The sequence below is a fragment of the Leiobunum rupestre genome, chromosome 5, assembly GCF_980474605.1.
Source record: "Leiobunum rupestre chromosome 5, qqLeiRupe1.1.hap1, whole genome shotgun sequence".
Taxonomy (NCBI): Eukaryota; Metazoa; Arthropoda; class Arachnida; order Opiliones; family Sclerosomatidae; genus Leiobunum; species Leiobunum rupestre.
Genome location: NC_143388.1, coordinates 16,865,542 through 16,883,740, shown reverse-complemented (window position 1 = coordinate 16,883,740; position 18,199 = coordinate 16,865,542). Strand labels below are relative to the sequence as shown.

The window sequence follows — 18,199 nt, the reverse complement described above, 5'->3', positions numbered from 1 at the left end:
TTTTGCAGGTTTGTTATTGCATTTACTACAGTACTAAAAAGGTGAAATGCTGATTTCCGCGTTTTTGCTTTTTTTAACTTTTGTACAATACGATGCTGACTTCACTTTATCGGATGATGAAATTGGCGAATAAAAGTAGATAAGTCCGTAATGAAAAGGGATAATAAAGCTAAGCCCTAAACAAATTTGAAGAAATTAAAAAACTTACTAATAGCCCGTACCGATAGTACTTCGAGCGAACAAAAAACGCGAAACTCGGACCAAATAGATCTTCGAGTGAATAATTAAATTAAATTAAATAAAATAGCCAGAAAATCCAACGGTAGACCGGTTTCGTCTTATTTGGGACTCGTCAGTACCGTGCGGGAAATCTGGCTTGCGACTATAACACCGAATAGAGAAACTAAGCCTAAATATTAAAAAAATTCAAAACGAGTTTTGAAATCTATTTGGTCCGAGTTTCGCGTCTTTTTGTTTGCTCGAAGACCTATCGGTACGAGCTATTAGTAAGTTTTTAAATTTCTTCGAATTTGTTTAGGGTTTAGCTTTATTATCCCTTTTCATAATGGACTAATCTACTTATTCGCTAATTTTATCATCCTTTACAATGCAGTCCATAGGTGGTTCCTTTTAACTTTACTTTATCGGATTAAGATGAAAATACTTTTATATTTATTTGGGAGTGATGCCTGCTAGGCCCTATTATGCCATTGTGTACTTATCCGTTCTCTCTATTTGTAGTTAAATTTGAGTCATTTTAAATCTGAAACTAACGATAACCAATAAAGGTTTAACAGGTAATGGGCCAATTGCGCAGTTCCCATTAGCGCAGTTCCCATTTCCGCAAATGCAATTTCGCGGTTTTCCATTTGCGCAGTTTTCATTTGCGCAGTATCCCATTTCCGCAGTTTTCCATTTCCGCAGTTTTCCATTAGCGCGTTTTTCATTTGGGCTTTTTCCGTAAGCGCAGTTTTCCACTTGCGCAGATATTTTCCATTTGCGCGGTTCTTAATTTGCGCAGGTTTGTCATATAGAGGTAGTTATATCAAGGCAACGGTTAGTTTAGCCGGGCGCGCCGCAGGCGCGTAGGCACCGTTTTCATATAGCTGTTCTATTACAGAGGACCGCGCAAACGGGAAACTGCGCAAATGATAAATTGCGCAAATGACAAACTGCGCAAATGGGGAGCTGCGCAAATAGCAATTCCGCAAATGGGAAACGCGCAATTGGGAACGTGCGCAAACGAAAACTGCGGAAGTGGGAAGTGCGCAAATGGAAACTGCGCAAATGAAACCTGCGCAAGTGGACCCAAACCGTTTAACATGCCCCCCCCTGAAACGTATGGTCGTACGTACAAATATTTTTATTTTTTTACTTTTTTTTTATGGCGTGCCCCCCCCCCCCCCCTCGAAACAAAATCATGGCTACGCCACTGTCTTGTAAAGAAGACCTCTTCCTTCAACGAAACAGACAGCGCTATGACGGTGATTGACGTAGGCCGTAGGGGATGTGATAAGAGAGGGATTATAACATTTTCACCTACTGACTTTCGGAATCGACCTATTTCTATGAAAAATCTCTGGCTTTCACAAATTAGTAATTCAAGAAATATGATCATATTATTATAATGATGTTAACTAGTTGAGTTTAAACTTTAAATGTATCACCCTCCTACGCATTGTAACCCGGCCACCTGAATTAATGGTTTTAAAAGTCGCTGGATGACTTGGGCCTACGGTGGTGCCTTGGGTATTAGTCTAGCTGATTATTATTATTTATTATTATCATTTGTCAAGTTGCTCATTTGGGATAATTTATGATTGTAGAAGGTGCTCATATCTTATTTGAAAAAAATTTACAATTTTATTAAAATTTGGTCTACACCTCAGCCAAAAAGATACATTTTCGAAGGCGTTTAGCTAACGTGGTATGACGACGAAACTAGATAAACATGACTAAATGGATGAAGGTACAGTTAATTGATTTACAAAATCGAACAATTCCAATTTTAAGGGAAGTAATACGTTTTCACGGTCATGGTCGATCAACTAATTTACAATTTTACTACCAGGTTTAACAGCAGCTAGGTCTAATTTTCGTTAGTTACGTTAAGAGAAAGTGTTACACGTGTTAGCAGATGACTTTTAGATGAAGCTAAATGACAATTATATGGATCGTCGGCCGCTGACCTTTCAAAAGTAGCAAAACCTTTTTCCTCTCTTCACTTCGGAGGGGGGAGGAATTCGTTTCCTTCCCCGACACCATCGCGAATTTTGACTTAGTGGACATTTTAATTAAAGATCTTGTTCCTGGCGCGTGTACTAGTTGACGTTTAATTTTGAATGAGTCTCACATATTACAACTAGCTTGTTCCCCTACACACACTCTTCACTCGAGAACCGACGCGAAAAAAGTCTCGCCAAAATTCCAGGCTTCAAATTAGTTTGTTCAGCGACCCTCTCCGTTTTCCCTAATCCCCGCTTGTACGGATTAAATTCGCTCGTGAAATGCAATGAGTCGGAAGGCAATGCCGCCTAAAAATTCCACTGACACCTAAGGCGGGGTGGCTAAGCTCGGGTTCCTTAATAAAACGCGACTTTCTAGACAGTGAGTGCGAAAGTAAAGGATTCTTTAATAAGCCAAGTCTCCTTGCTTGGAATATAAAAACTATGTTTTCAACTTTGTGTCGTATGGAGCCTAAAGTTATAAAGGATTTTTCAAACAGCGGTTCCCCCAATTTTCCATTCGCAGTTTCGGTTTAGGAGAATGCGACTTTGAAACAAAGAACAAGTTGTCAATAAACCCATTCCCGGGATTTAGGTGGGAAAAATTCTGGTTTTCGACCCCTCTACCCTCGTAACAAAAAGTAACGAACTTAAAAACCAGTGCCACCCGTAAACTACGTCACAAATATTTCCACCCCTTTAATTATATTAGTGCCGTATAACTTATTAAAGTTATCAATTATTATAAAAAAGCGTATTAAATAAAACAAATTCAATTGAAAACAGGTATTAAATTACCTAATCTTTTTATAAGAAATACTTTCTTCCCATGGGGTTTTTACGGGTTGTATACTATCGGACCGAATCCCGTTCGACCGAATCCCATTGAACCGAAAAGTATTTTAGTTTATAGCCCAACATGGCGGGATTCAGTTGAATGGGAAATTTAAATCTGGTTCGTTTTCACTTCACGTAGGTTAGTTCAGGTTGGGTTAGGTTAGGTTAAGTTAGGTTGGGTTGGGTTATGTTGGGTTAAGTTAGGTTATGTTGGGTTAGGTTAGGTTAGGTTGGGTTGGGTTGGGTTAGGTTAGTTCAGGTTGGGTTGGGTTGGGTTAGGTTAGGTTAGGTTAGGTTAGGTTAGGTTGGGTTAGGTTAGATATGGTAGGCAACTATTTCACGTCGGGTCTTATCAAGGTTATATTCCAAAATTAAACACGGAAAATATCAAATTTCAAGGGAAAAAGGTCTAAAAATACACGTCGGTACGAAATACGAAATAATGAATATTTAAGACATAGTTTAGTCCAAATTAGATATACTATCGTCACGTAACCTACGATATATAAATATGTATCACTAATATTGATTGAAAACCGCGCAAAACGCGGTTTTCGGTCGATTGGAATTCGGTTGAATGGTACATTCGGACGAATGGGATTTCGGTCCAATGGTCTACAATCGTTTTTACGTGGGTAAGTCAACAAAATTACGGATTATTCTCATAATTGTATACTTTCAGAAACCTTTGCATTATAATCTAGGTTTTTAACAGGGTTGGCTGATTTAAATCAACTTGATTTAAATCAATTTTTATATAGTAATTTTGAAAAAGAAAAAACCTTGCCAATTGCTATAATTTAGGTTTAAATATAATCTTTCTTGTACTTAATTAAACCTTAATTTTCGCGTTTCCCTGCTGCTTGGTTTTGCGCTTGTTGCAGCCTACTTCCAGGGGCTAGTTGGCCACACTTTGAAGCTCTCTGGCGCTCTTTTAACTCATCGTAGGAAAATGGGAAAAAACAGGCATACTTCTCAACTTAGACCCTACAACTCCTTAAAACATTTGCATCACCTTTTGAAACACCCTTTAGATTTACAACGACTCTAGAATGTAAACTATTTTTCCGGTGAAATACTTTAAAATGTATATATTAATATCATCCCTTTGAAGAGATTGAAAATCACGAAATGTGTAATTTGGACCACATTTAGGTTAATTTCATCAAGTTTGGGTAAATTGGAACATTTTTGGGGTAAATCGAGGGGTCGGACACTTGCCATTATTTTGTACGGGATTTTGGGATTTCGTAGAGATTTTGGCGATTTTTTCATTACTTTTTGAAGTGATTTTGGGATTTCAATGTTAATTTACCATAGATAGAGTTTAAAGATTTTGCGATTTTAGACAAAGTGTACGGGATTTTGGTAAATGTCCGACCCCTCGGGGTAAATTTACAAAACATTTTGGGTAAAATAAGGAAAAAATCTTATTTTGGTTGTAAGTGGTCAAAAAAAAATTCGGTTGCCATGGCAAATCGAATGGGTAGTGCAACGTTTCCTTTTGGGAAATTTCATATCTCATATAGGTCTACATTACGGCCGACTCTGAACAAAATCGGCAATAAACACCTCGGGTACTCTCCTGTTAGTGTACTGACGACGCTCCTGGAAACAGCCAACGAAGGCGCGAAACTTGAAACGATCAGCTGATACTTCGTATCGAAGTAAGCAGTCTTTGAAGCTCAGTGCCACCAGCCACGGACCATATAGATCGTTTTCCCGGGACATGTACCGCCAGGTTTTCCTCTTACATTCTACACGAACGCTTAGTGAACTTTAATCCCAATTCTCCGGCTCGCTCTATGGAAAAGTAATAAAGACAAAGACCTTTTCGTCTTTTTATTTGCTTTGTTCCGAGGTAGCGGATCGTAGCTCGCTGGACGCCTATTTATTGCCAACCTTATTGGAGAATTAGAGCCATTTACAACGTCCTTTTAACGTTATTTCCACGTTGTCATTTCGAATCTTTTTTTCGACATTTTCCGCGGAAAAATAATGGCCTTTTTGATTTAGTTCTCTCCGCGTTTTTTGTCAAATGTCAAGATAGCCTCGTAGGCTCGTACGTGATTTGGAGAATGAAGACCATTTTTTTGTACTTGAATTCAATTTCATTTAAATGTCGTGTTTCGTTAAATTTTTTATTTGGAAATGGGTTAAGTATGAATTTACCTTATGTGATATTTTTTATATTGGCGATAAACTGCCCTATAATTGGGGCTTTTTGATATCCAGAGAGCTTCGCTAAAAAATAAAGTAATAGCACTCCGTAGCTTTGCCCGTGGCCGCCATTTTGAGCGCAATTTTTTTTTATCTATAGGCAAAAGCATGGGTGACATCGCGTCACGTGGTACTGCCATTACTCTATAGTTCAACTTTAAACGAAAAATATTATGTAATCGGCAAATATTCTACCCAAAATTGACCGATACTCCTATAGAAGAGTTTTATCCGCACAAAACTTAATTTCCATTAAACCTTTTTGGCTGTCAGGTGCTAGTTTCTATGACAGGGTGAAATCGGCTTCTTGCCATAAATAAAAATAGCAATGCCTAAAATATAGCACACCATACCACAACGTTTCTATTTAACGTGACAAAATTTCAAAACATCCCTCCAAAATTTTACCCAAGATACGAAATGAAAATTGTAAAAATGGTTTTTCCGTTTTTCGCGTTGGAAATTGGGGTTGAAGTTGTCGTCAGATTTGAAATTGACCGGGATCCGTTTCTGAAAGATTAAAGGTGAAGGCTTTGAAGAGACAAAGATGAGAGAGAGAGAGAGAGAGAGAGAGAGAGAGAGAGAGAGAGAGAGAGAGAGAGAGAGAGAGAGAGAGAGAGAGAGAGAGAGAGAGAGAGAGAGAGAGAGAGAGAGATCGGAAGGACAGGGAGAGAGAGAGAGAGAGAGAGAGATCGGAAGGACAGGCGGTGTGTCTTTGTAGGGCGTCCGGAGAAAAATGTATTTAATAAAAATCAAAGTGATCGGCTCGGCGCTTTCGTCGGACGAGACACGACCTCCGGGTCAAAGAAGGTCGCTCCGAGATCGGAAAGAAAAAATTTGATTCTTGTAAGTTTGACATCCGATGGGCCACGCTCCCGCCGGGTGAGGGCGCCAGTGTCGTTTTGTCCTCCATAAAGAAACGTGCTATTTCGGCATCATTCCAGACGCCGCCACTGTCGACTCAGATCCGTATTAAATTAATATTAATTAATATTAATTAAAATAATATCCCCAGCCGCCGCTACAAATATCAGTTGTGTTTTTCTTTCGCTAGAATCATTGCTGCCATATTCGAGGAGTAGGCGAGTGGACGATGTACTTCAAAGTAAATCGACCTTTAAATGTTGAACATTGTGTCCGATATTTAGATTTGTAGTTTTCACTTTTGAAACAATAAAGTCGGACATTTGTTAAAATCTTGTGAACCCACAATATAAAATGAATAAATCTTGGAATTTATGCAACAATCTTGGAATTGACTCCCATATTTTGGAATTTATTCAAATAATTTGGAATTGACTCCCATATTTTGGAATTTATTCAAATAATTTGGAATTTATTAAAAAATCTGGGAATTTATTAAAAAATCTCGGAATTTATTCAAAAATGTCGGATTTTATTCAAAAATATTGAAATTTATTTTAATATATTGGAATTTATTTTAATATATTGGAATTTATTTTAATATCTTGGTATTTATTCGAATATCTTGGTATTTATTCGAATATCTTGGTATTTATTCAAATATCTTGGTATTTATTCGAATATCTTGGTATTTATTCAAATATCTTGGTATTTATTCAAATATCTTGGTATTTATTCAAATATATTGGAATTTATTAAAAAATCTTGGAATTTATTTAAATATATTGGAATTTATTAAAAAATCTTGGAATTTATTCAAAAATGTCGGATTTTATTTAAAAATATTGAAATTTATTTTAATATATTGGAATTTATTTTAATATATTGGAATTTATTTTAATATATTGGAATTTATTTTAATATGTTGGAATTTATTTAAATATATTGGAATTTATTAAAAAATCTTGGAATTTATTTTAAAATCTTGGAGTTTATTCAAATATATCGGAATTTATTCAAAATATCGGAATTTATTCAAAAATGTCGGATTTTATTTAAAAATATTGAAATTTATTTTAATATATTGGAATTTATTTTAATATATTGGAATTTATTTTAATATATTGGAATTTATTTTAATATATTGGAATTTATTTTAATATATTGGAATTTATTTTAATATATTGGAATTTATTTTAATATATTGGAATTTATTTTAATATATTGGAATTTATCTTAATATATTGGAATTTATTTTAATATATTGGAATTTATTTTAATATATTGGAATTTATTAAAAAATCTTGAAATTTATTTAAAAAATTTAAAGCTAATTTAAACATTAACTTTTTTAATTTCTGGGTGGGTAGTTTATAAACTATCTCGAATTGCCTTTGCCATCCTGGGCAATTTATTTAGTATTAGTATTGCTTTGACCTGGGCGAGGGACAATCTCTTTAGAATTCTAGTATTGTTTTGGCCTGGGCGAGGGACAATCTATTTAGAATACTAATATTTCTTTGGCCTGGGCGAGGGACAATCTATTTAGAATTCTAGCATTGTTTTGACCTGGGCGACAGACAATCTCTTTCGAATTCTAGCATTGTTTTGACTTGGGCGAGGGACAATCTCTTTAGAATTCTAGTATTGTTTTGACCTGGGTGAGGGACAATCTCTTTAGAATTCTAGTATTGGTTTGACCTGGGCGAGGGACAATCTCTTTAGAATTCTGTTATTGTTTTGACCTAAGCGAGGGACAATCTCTTTAGAATTCTAGCATTGTTTTGACCAGGGCGAGGGACAATCTCTTTAGAATTCCAGCATTGTTTTGACTTGGGCGAGGGACAATCTCTTAAGAATTCTAGCATTGTTTTGACCAGGGCGAGGGACAATCTCTTTAGAATTCTAGTATTGTTTTGACCAGGGCGAGGGACAATCTCTTTAGAATTCTGTTATTGTTTTGAACTGAGCGAGGGACAATCTCTTTAGAATTCTAGCATTGTTTTGACCAGGGCGAGGGACAATCTCTTTAGAATTCTAGCATTGTTTTGACTTGGGCGAGGGACAATCTCTTTAGAATTCTAATATTGTTTTGACCAGGGCGAGGGACAATCTCTTTAGAATTCTAGCATTGTTTTGACTTGGGCGAGGGACAATCTCTTAAGAATTCTAGCATTGTTTTGACCAGGGCGAGGGACAATCTCTTTAGAATTCTAGTATTGTTTTGGCCTGGGCGAGGGACAATCTATTTAGAATTCTAGTACTGCTTTGGCCTGGGTGAGGGACAATCTATTTAGAATTCTAGTATTGCTTTGGCGTGGGTGAGGGACAATCTCTTTAGAATTCTAGTATTGTTTTGACCTAAGCGAGGGACAATATCTTTAGAATTCTAGTATTGTTTGGACCTGGGTGAGGGACAATCTATTTAGAATTCTAGTATTGCTTTGGCGTGTGTGAGGGACAATCTCTTTAGAATTCTAATATTGTTTTGACCTGGGCGAGGGACAATCTCTTTAGAATTCTAGCATTGTTTTGACTTGGGCGAGGGACAATCTCTTAAGAATTCTAGTATTGTTTTGGCCTGGGCGAGGGACAATCTATTTAGAATTCTAGTACTGCTTTGGCCTGGGTGAGGGACAATCTATTTAGAATTCTAGTATTGCTTTGGCGTGGGTGAGGGACAATCTCTTTAGAATTCTAGTATTGTTTTGACCTAAGCGAGGGACAATATCTTTAGAATTCTAGTATTGTTTGGACCTGGGTGAGGGACAATCTATTTAGAATTCTAGTATTGCTTTGGCGTGTGTGAGGGACAATCTCTTTAGAATTCTAGTATTGTTTTGACCTGGGCGAGGGACAATCTCTTTAGAATTCTAGTATTGTTTTGACCTGGGCGAGAGACAATCTATTTAGAATTCTAGTAATGCTTTGGCTTGGGTGAGAGACAATCTATTTAGAATTCTAAAACTGCTTTGGCCTGGGCGAGGAACAAATCTATTTAGAATTCTAGTATTGTTTTGACCTAAGCGAGGGACAATCTCTTTAGAATTCTATTATTGTTTTGACCTGGGCGAGGGACAATCTCTTAAGAATTCTAGTATTGTTTTGGCCTGGGCGAGGGACAATCTATTTAGAATTCTAGTACTGCTTTGGCCTGGGTGAGGGACAATCTATTTAGAATTCTAGTACTGCTTTGGCGTGGGTGAGGGACAATCTCTTTAGAATTCTAGTATTGTTTTGACCTAAGCGAGGGACAATCTCTTTAGAATTCTATTATTGTTTTGACCTGGGCGAGGGACAATCTCTTTAGAATTCTATTATTGTTTTTACCTAAGCGAGGGACAATATCTTTAGAATTCTAGAACTGCTTTGACCTGGGTGAGGGCACAGCTATTCCTGATTCTAGGATAGATTCGAGGGGATTACAGATCAACTACATTACACAATGGTACCTAATTAAGAGGGTCGATAGTGAAGTTTCCCATTCCAGTCTTGAGTATCTTGTTTAAAACATACCAGTAAATATACGTACATATGACTATATTTTCCATTTTTTTCAAGGGAAAAGAAACGGTCATATTTATTCCCGACCACACGAACGCGCGCGCACTTTTATGCGATGAGAGTTTTGCCGGAATTGAAGGCAGAGTCGCGGTTTTGGCCCCAAATATAGGCGACTAGTCGAACGTGACTGGCGGCTTGTTTTCAAACAAATTGAAGACGACCTCAGCACTCACCACCTCTCTCTCTCGACCATTACCACGCGTACTGCGAAATAGGTTACTTAAACCTTAACTCCGCTGCCAGCTGAAACGGGCACACCCCACTCATCATTCTCAGCTCGATCCGCCATTGGAAGCCGCGCGTTTCAACGTGCCCCTTTGAAGGGGCTTCTCCGTCGTGCGTGAGCCGTTTTTTTATATTCCTGAACATAGGGGGGGGGGGGGGGGGTACAGTTTACTTTTTGTCTGTTGACAGTTCGCTCGGAGTTTATATTATATTTTTTTACGGGAGAAGTGTATCCGTCTGGGCTTTAGAAATGGAAGGATCGAAGTAAACCGAATAACGGCTCAATATTTTCCGCGTGTACTACTCCGCCTGACGATGTAAAATGTACACATGACACTGGGTACGTTCAATAACGCTCATCAAAAACATCGATGAGTAATCGATGCCAACATTTTGTTACTGTACGATTTTTCGCGTTTCCGATTTGACGCCACGATGGGCATCAGTTTACAGTAGTGTTGTAAGTCGGAAAACTTTCCGCCCGGAAAATATTCCGGAAAATGACCGAGGCCTTTTTTCCGGAAATTTTTACGTATTTTTCCGAAAAAAATTTAAAAGTTTTCATTCCCTGATTAGTCTAATATAGAGAAATGGCACCGTGACGTCCTAGTACGTCACCCATGCTCTTTCCTATAGATAAAAATTTGCGACCAAAATGGCGGCCATGGCCAAAGCTACGGAGTGCTACTCTATTGTTTGGAAAATTTAAATAAAGTGGCATTTTCGACTCATTTTTTCGAATCTTAAAGTAAAACTAAACCTCTAGACTAGTTTAAACTGATTAACACTATTAATGTTTTGTAGTATGTTTACTGCTATTAGACATTTTATATAGTTAAAATCATTAAAAACCCTTAAAAAGTAATTTATGTTTCAATTTTTTATTTTTCCGATTTGCAGAAAATTTTCCGCATTTTATTTTTCTGGAAAATTAACCACTAAATTTACAGTTTAGCTGGCGGAGGAGTAAAAATTATACAACTGTAGTTTTAATCAACAATTCTACTGGTTTGGTCAAAGGCCTATCATCTAATTGGAATGCCTCAGCTACTGCAATGGCCGTTTTTGTTTTTTTTTTTAATAAAAGACTGACCGTTGCAACATTAAGGAATATGGTCGTCAACAATTTCGTCATTTACCAACTCATTAATTATTGAAAATAATATTTTTCGCTTCCTCTGATTTTCCGGGCCCCGTAACATTTAAAGCCGCCATCTTTAGAAACAGCGCTGACTAGAAATAACACCGTTCAGTACCTTCCTACGTCACCATGACGACAAGCGCTCATCAAACCAACATCAAGTAAAAACCGATTTTCCCCAGATTGGCGTTACTGAACGTACCATGCCTAGGAACATTTATTGATTTATTAATAAACCGTGTATTCCCGATGTATTTGTTTTACAGCTTTGCCAGACTTTCGATAATTTAGGTACGCGTCGATAATTTCAACGGCGTACTAGAAATAATACAATATTTTCAATAATTCAACCTGCGCGAACGAATATGTACGTTATTGTTTAATTTTGTAGAAAACCTGTTAAAACTCAATTTTTTTTACCATTAGATTTTTGTTTTCAATAGCTCGAACTTCATTTTTAAACTCTATTTAAAATTTTCATTTCTCAAGTTTACCGTCAATATCCCACAAAATTCAAATTTACTGCCAATTGTCAGGTGTATTATAATTTTGTTTCTGAAATCGGTAATTTTTTTCTGAAATCGAGAATTATTTTCTGAAATCGATAATTATTTTCTGAAATCGATAATTATTTTCTGAAATCGATAATTACTTTCTGAAATCGAGAATTACTTTCTGAAATCGAGAATTATTTCCTAAAATCGATAACTATTTTGTGAAAACGATAATTATTTCCCGAAATTGATAATTATTCTCTGAAATCGATACTTATTTTCTGAAATCGATAATGATTTCCTGAAATCGATAATTATTTTCTGAAAACGATAATTATTTCCCGAAATTGATATTTATTTTCTGAAATCGATAATGATTTCCTGAAATCGATAATGATTTCGTGAAATCGATAATTATTTCCTGAAATCGATAATTATCTTGCACATGGTACGATAATTTAATTTACGGGACGCGGCAACGGTGTTGTTTCAGAAAGTCAGTTTGTACTATTTTTCAAGGGAATCATATTAGCTACTAGGAAGATACATTATATTCAGTGTATTTAATTTTTATTATATTATTTTAGTATATTTTATAAATAAATATTTTTAAGGTCAAAATAGACATTTTGTGGTCGAGATCGCCATGTTTATATTTTTATTTATTGATTTTTTTTATAATAAAATTATTTTTTATTTCAAGATTTAGTACATTTTTGAGATGCCCATTTGGTCACAACTTCGCTATATACTTATTTATTTACATACTTCTAATTAAAATTTAACTACTTGTGCAAAAATACTGAGTAAAATTAAGAAAACATTTAATTATAATTAATAATATTTTATATTATATATTATATTATATTATATTATATTATATTAATTAATAATAAAAATATTTTTGTGCACTCTTAACTATCGTTGTTTTCTTAATTTTACTCAGTACATACTTCTAGCTAGGATTAGTTTGGTCTTATGTAATCGTGAAATCTCAATTTTAGCCATTCTGTCAACGAAATTGCTTTTTTTCAAACTAAAATAATTCTTTAAATCTGGCTTTTTGTGACAAGTAAAGCGTTCCCAAATCACTTTTAAATTAGAAATATAAAAAAAACACGAAGGAGATATTGTCAAATACAAGTTCTCATTTTGAAAACTCAAAAGAAATTATATTTCATTTAAAAACAATCTTTCTATCTTCCGACAGGAAAAAATGATACCGAGATTTCATAATCTCTACAGCTTAAGCCCCCTCGTTGTTAAATTCAAACCCCACCAATCATTTTATCCATTGAATTTTTGGGGGGAAAACTTTATATACGTTATTGTATTTTTACCTCTCCGAGGGGACTTTGTACCCTAGGAGGGGTTATACAACCACCGTGTCTGTCTGTCTGTCTGTCTGTCAGTGGGTCTGTCTGTCAGGCCTGCGAACGCGTTCGCATTTTCGGGGCAAAGGGTAATCACTGCGTACCGAGTTTCTTAGAATCAGGGAAAAGGTTTTTCCAAAAGCGCCCTCGTTTTGTCATTGGGTGTATCATAACGTTTTATCGGCCTGGATTCGAACCCGAGCCCTTTTGCACGACAGGTGAGCGTTCTACCGCAGAACCACGGATACAGTTACGCTTCACTGAAAATTAAAAACTCTTCCGAGGAGAGGTATATTTTGGCTTGCCAACTTGTTTATCTTTTTAGTGGATGATGACAAAATTGAGATTAATTCCACATTCGTAAGAATTTAGTCGAAGCCTTAAGCCTTAGTTGGGTACCCATTACTGACGTTAGGGAATTTGCCCTCAAACTCTTTACGACTTAGCGAAAAAACTCAATCGACATACAAACGGAATAATCCCAATGAAAAAAGAAATAATTGTTTCCGTCGGGCGTTTCATAATATCCCATTAAAATCGTTTATACGTGGTTGACGAAAAAAGGAAAGCTATTGGATTACCAGCGGACCACTTTGATTCCTTTTGTAAATCTCCTGGACTAAAATACCCGGATGTTTTAATTTATTATTTCAATATACCTGAGCTACCTAAATTCAAACTAAATTTTGAACGGCAAAGTCGAGTATCACATGATTATATTTCACGATTTGTTAGAATATTTAAATTTCTGTCGAGCTTACAGGGCCACATTGGCGATTATAAAATCTGGATGAAAATAACAGATTGGGCCAATCATATTATGGAATTTTTTATTTCTGGCGCTCGCGTCATATTCAAACGCCATGCATTGTGGCCCTGTAAGCAGGGTTCTCTGATTTCAATCAATTTGTTTTAAATCAGTGATTTAAATCAATTTGTTTTGAATCAGAGATTTAAATCAGTTTGATTTAAATCAGTGATTTAAATCAATTTGTTTTAAATTTAAATCAATTTGTTTTAAATCAGTGATTTAAATCAATTTGTTTTAAATCAGTGATTTAAATCAATTTGTTTTAAATCAGTGATTTAAATCAATTTGTTTTAAATCAGTGATTTAAATCAATTTGTTTTAAATCAGTGATTTAAATCAATTTGTTTTAAATCAGTGATTTAAATCAATTTGTTTTAAATCAGTGATTTAAATCAATTTGTTTTAAATCAATTTGTTTTAAATCAGTGATTTAAATCAATTTGTTTTAAATCAGTGATTTAAATCAATTTGTTTTAAATCAGTGATTTAAATCAATTTGTTTTAAATCAATTTGTTTTAAATCAGTGATTTAAATCAATTTGTTTTAAATCAGTGATTTAAATCAATTTGTTTTAAATTTAAATCAATTTGTTTTAAATCAGTTATTTAAATCAATTTGTTTAAAATCAGTGATTTAAATCAATTTGTTTTAAATCAGTGATTTAAATCAATTTGTTTTAAATCAGTGATTTAAATCAATTTGTTTTAAATTTAAATCAATTTGTTTTAAATCAGTGATTTAAATCAATTTGTTTTAAATTTAAATCAATTTGTTTTAAATCAGTGATTTAAATCAATTTGTTTTAAATCAGTGATTTAAATCAATTTGTTTTAAATCAGTGATTTAAATCAATTTGTTTTAAATCAGTGATTTAAATCAATTTGTTTTAAATCAGTGATTTAAATCAATTTGTTTTAAATCAATTTGTTTTAAATCAGTGATTTAAATCAATTTGTTTTAAATCAGTGATTTAAATCAATTTGTTTTAAATCAGTGATTTAAAACACGATTTAAATCAAGTGATTGTTAATAAAAAATCTTTTATTTAAATCACGTATTATAATTCAATGTATTTATGAAAATGTACGAAAGTGTTTTATTTAGAAATTTCAATTCAGAGAAAATGCAGTTAAATTTCATTATTAATTAATATTTCCATTTAATAAAGATTAATTTAAGGTAAAGTTTACGTTTTCACTCCAGTCAAATTATGTAAGTAACTTTTAGTATAATACTGAAAATACTGAACATTACCATTTTTGTGGAACAAAATCGAAAGAATTCTGATATATGATTTTGGCTAGCACCATGTACGAAGTGGTTTTATTTGAAACGGGTAACTAAGCCGAAGTTTAATATGATGCGAATTTTCTGTAAAAGCGGATACACGAAGAAAAAATTGTTGTTTAGACAACGCGCACAACAATTCAAATAGCTCTTTTAGCAAAATAAAATCAAATTTTGTTAAAATTCTATTAGAACGGTATTCGTTTTGGTTAGCCGGTGGACTGAAAACACGCTTAAACGATTTTAAAGAATTTAATATAACGAATGTCTAAGTACCCCGACGTTGTAGTTCAAAAGTCTAGAGCACTTTGCTTAATTTGACCAGTCTAGAGCACTAGGGTGTTATTTAAAAAACTATAATGGACCATTATCTCAAAATTTGTTTTAACTAGGAATTTGAAATTTCCAGGACACATATAACGGTAGGGCAGCAGGGGGTCCCTTGACAACGGGAATTTCCATGACCTTGAACCATGTCTTCAAGGTCATTAAAAATTTATCTCGAGAACCATTAGAGATACAAAGTTGGTTTCAATTAGAAACGTGTTCCCCGTTGCATTTTAGGAGTAAATAGCTTTTATCTCACCTAATTTGACTAATAACAAGTCGAGAGAATTTAGACAGAAACATGAAGGTCGTGATGAAAATATTGTACCAGAGACCAGGTTGAAGGGCTTATAACTCGAATGACCTTTAATTCATGGTTCAAGGTTATTCAGAGTTTATCTCGTTAACGAATGGATTTAGACCAAATAGAAGGGGTAAAACCCATTGTCATTTAGTATAGTGCTTCTAGAGCCAAATTTGTATTTGATGGCTGAGATGCCTTTTTCGAAATCATGTAGAACCATAGATATATGGAATAGCATAGATCCACAATTCTACGAGGGACTGACAGCTAGAAGACAACGCGTATTTTCTGGATGCGCTAAGTTACAGCGCCATCTTTCCACCAAAAGCAATAATAATGACACGTGACTTCAACTCCACGTTACTCTAGGGCTACCAACATTATTAGGCCTAATCTACCGCGTTCTTTTTTCCAAATACTAATTTTATACACCGATAGATGGCACTATTACGTAGCACATCCAGAAAATATTTTCCAACTTCTAATTTGGTCACTGATAAATGGCACAATTACGTAGTGCATCCAGAAAATATGGGTCTTCTGCTAACTGTCTCTTCCGTGCACCTAGGAGCAACAAACACAAGGAGAACGCAGCTAGCCTTTAAACACGCTAACGCAGTGTTGTGTACAAATTTCATTGGACGAGCCTTAACGCCGAACATTTTACAGGCGGGGGGGGGGGAGACAATTTCCGAATTTTCCCCTTCCGGCGGCAGCTGGCGCTTAAGCGTCTAACCAATGAAAACTGAACGCAAGCAAATGCGTGACTTTTGACGGGTTGCGTTCTCCTTAATTGTGTGGGGTGCTGGGTTTGTTGCTCCTAGATGGCACTATCTACCACTAGCGTGAAACAAGTATAAGCAGACAACATTTAAAAAATATATTTTCTTTGAAAGATAGGTTTCGTTTCGTACACGATTTCGTGAAAGTGTTCTTCAAGACCCCAACCAGAGCAGATATAAATTGTGGCTCTAGAAGGACTATATTAACAACTCAATGATAAAAGCCCATAATCCTGTGTAGTGCCATCTTTAGCATATACAGGGCGTTTCAAAAGGTTATTAAAAAATGTTAAGGAGTTTTAGGGGGTGAGTTGAGAAGTATGCCTGTTTTCCCCCATCTTCAAAGTGTGGCCTGGAATTAGGCTGCAACGAGCGCCAAACCAAGCAGCAGGGACTTTAAATACTGTTTAAGTTTACTTTTTTAATTCGATTTGTTTACAAAGTCCTTTTTTACCTATCACACGAGCCCAAACCTTAATTTTCGCATTTCCCTGCTGATTGGTTTTGCGCTTTTTGCAGCCTACTTCCAGTAAAAATATTCCTCATTGATGAATGCCGGCTGATAGATATAATTTGCTTTCTTTGATTTCGTTACAGACGTACATTGGAACGACGGCCGTGTCGGTGAATCCCTACAAGAAGCTGGCGCTGTACACGCCCGAGATCATTCGAGCCTACCAGCATCACAGCATGTTCGAACTGCCACCTCACATGTAAGCGGAGCACATTCCTACTCACGAAATACTTACAAATCGAGATATCGCCTCTAATGAGCCTTTGCTAGTGTTGTAAGTCAGAAACTGACCGAGGCCTTTTTCCGGAACTTTTTCCGAAAAAAAGTTTTCATTCCATGATTAGTCTAATATATTATTTGCAAATTTAAATAAAGCGGAATTTTAGCCTCAATTTTTCGAATCTAAAAGAAAAACTAAACCTCTAGACTAGCTTTAAACTGATTAACAATATAACAATATTAATGTTTTGTGGTATGTTTACTGTTATTAGACATTTTATATCGATAAAAGGTTAAAAAAAATAAATAAAAACCCTTAAAAAGTAATTGATGTTAAAATTTTTTATTTTTCTGATTTTCGGAAAAAATTTCGGAAATTTTTCCGGAAAATTAACAACACTTAAGCTTTTGCTAGGGTTTCTTCGGGGTTGAACACACTAACTTGATAAATTGACAAAATCCCACTGGACGATATTTCAATTATTGTTTATTTATCTCAAATGCAGACCGGTATACAGGGTCTTTTTTTTTGCTCGGAAAAGTGTTTTTTTTCAAAAACTATTTATAGTACCGATTTCAAATTTGGAAGGTCAATTCTCTATACCGGGGGACATCAGTTTGAGAAATTTGAGCGTTTTCGGTAATGTTTTTCACCAATTTTGAAAAATTATTTTTCGACCACTAGGTGCGAGATAAAAAATTTCTATTATAAAGTTGTAGGCCGTCATCGAAAACCCTTAAAAATTGTTCACTCGACGAAAAACAATTTATTTATCAGTGAAAATTCGAGCTTGAAAAATTTACAAGTTGGTGAAGCCAAATTACGATTGTTTGAAACGATAATTGAAACCGAATTACCTAATCCAGTTGAAACTTTGGTTAAAAAAACGACCGGATTTAAAAAACACGAGGCTATAGGTCAATCCTAAACATGCATTGGGTATTTAAAGGAAAACTTTGGGAGATTATTATCAGTGTTTGATAATATTTCGAACAATGCCTCGTTATTCA

General features: G+C 35.0%; 1 protein-coding gene across 1 annotated transcript in view; it reads left to right on the top strand.

Annotated features, from left to right (window-relative positions):
* The window catches only part of Myo95E (Myosin 95E), an 86,724-nt gene that overhangs the window by 27,811 nt on the left and 40,714 nt on the right, over positions 1 to 18,199 (top strand). Inside the window, exon 2 of the mRNA XM_090176135.1 lies at positions 17,053 to 17,168. Within this exon, the coding sequence (XP_090032261.1) occupies positions 17,053 to 17,168 (116 nt within the window). The remainder of the gene's footprint in view (positions 1 to 17,052; positions 17,169 to 18,199) is intronic.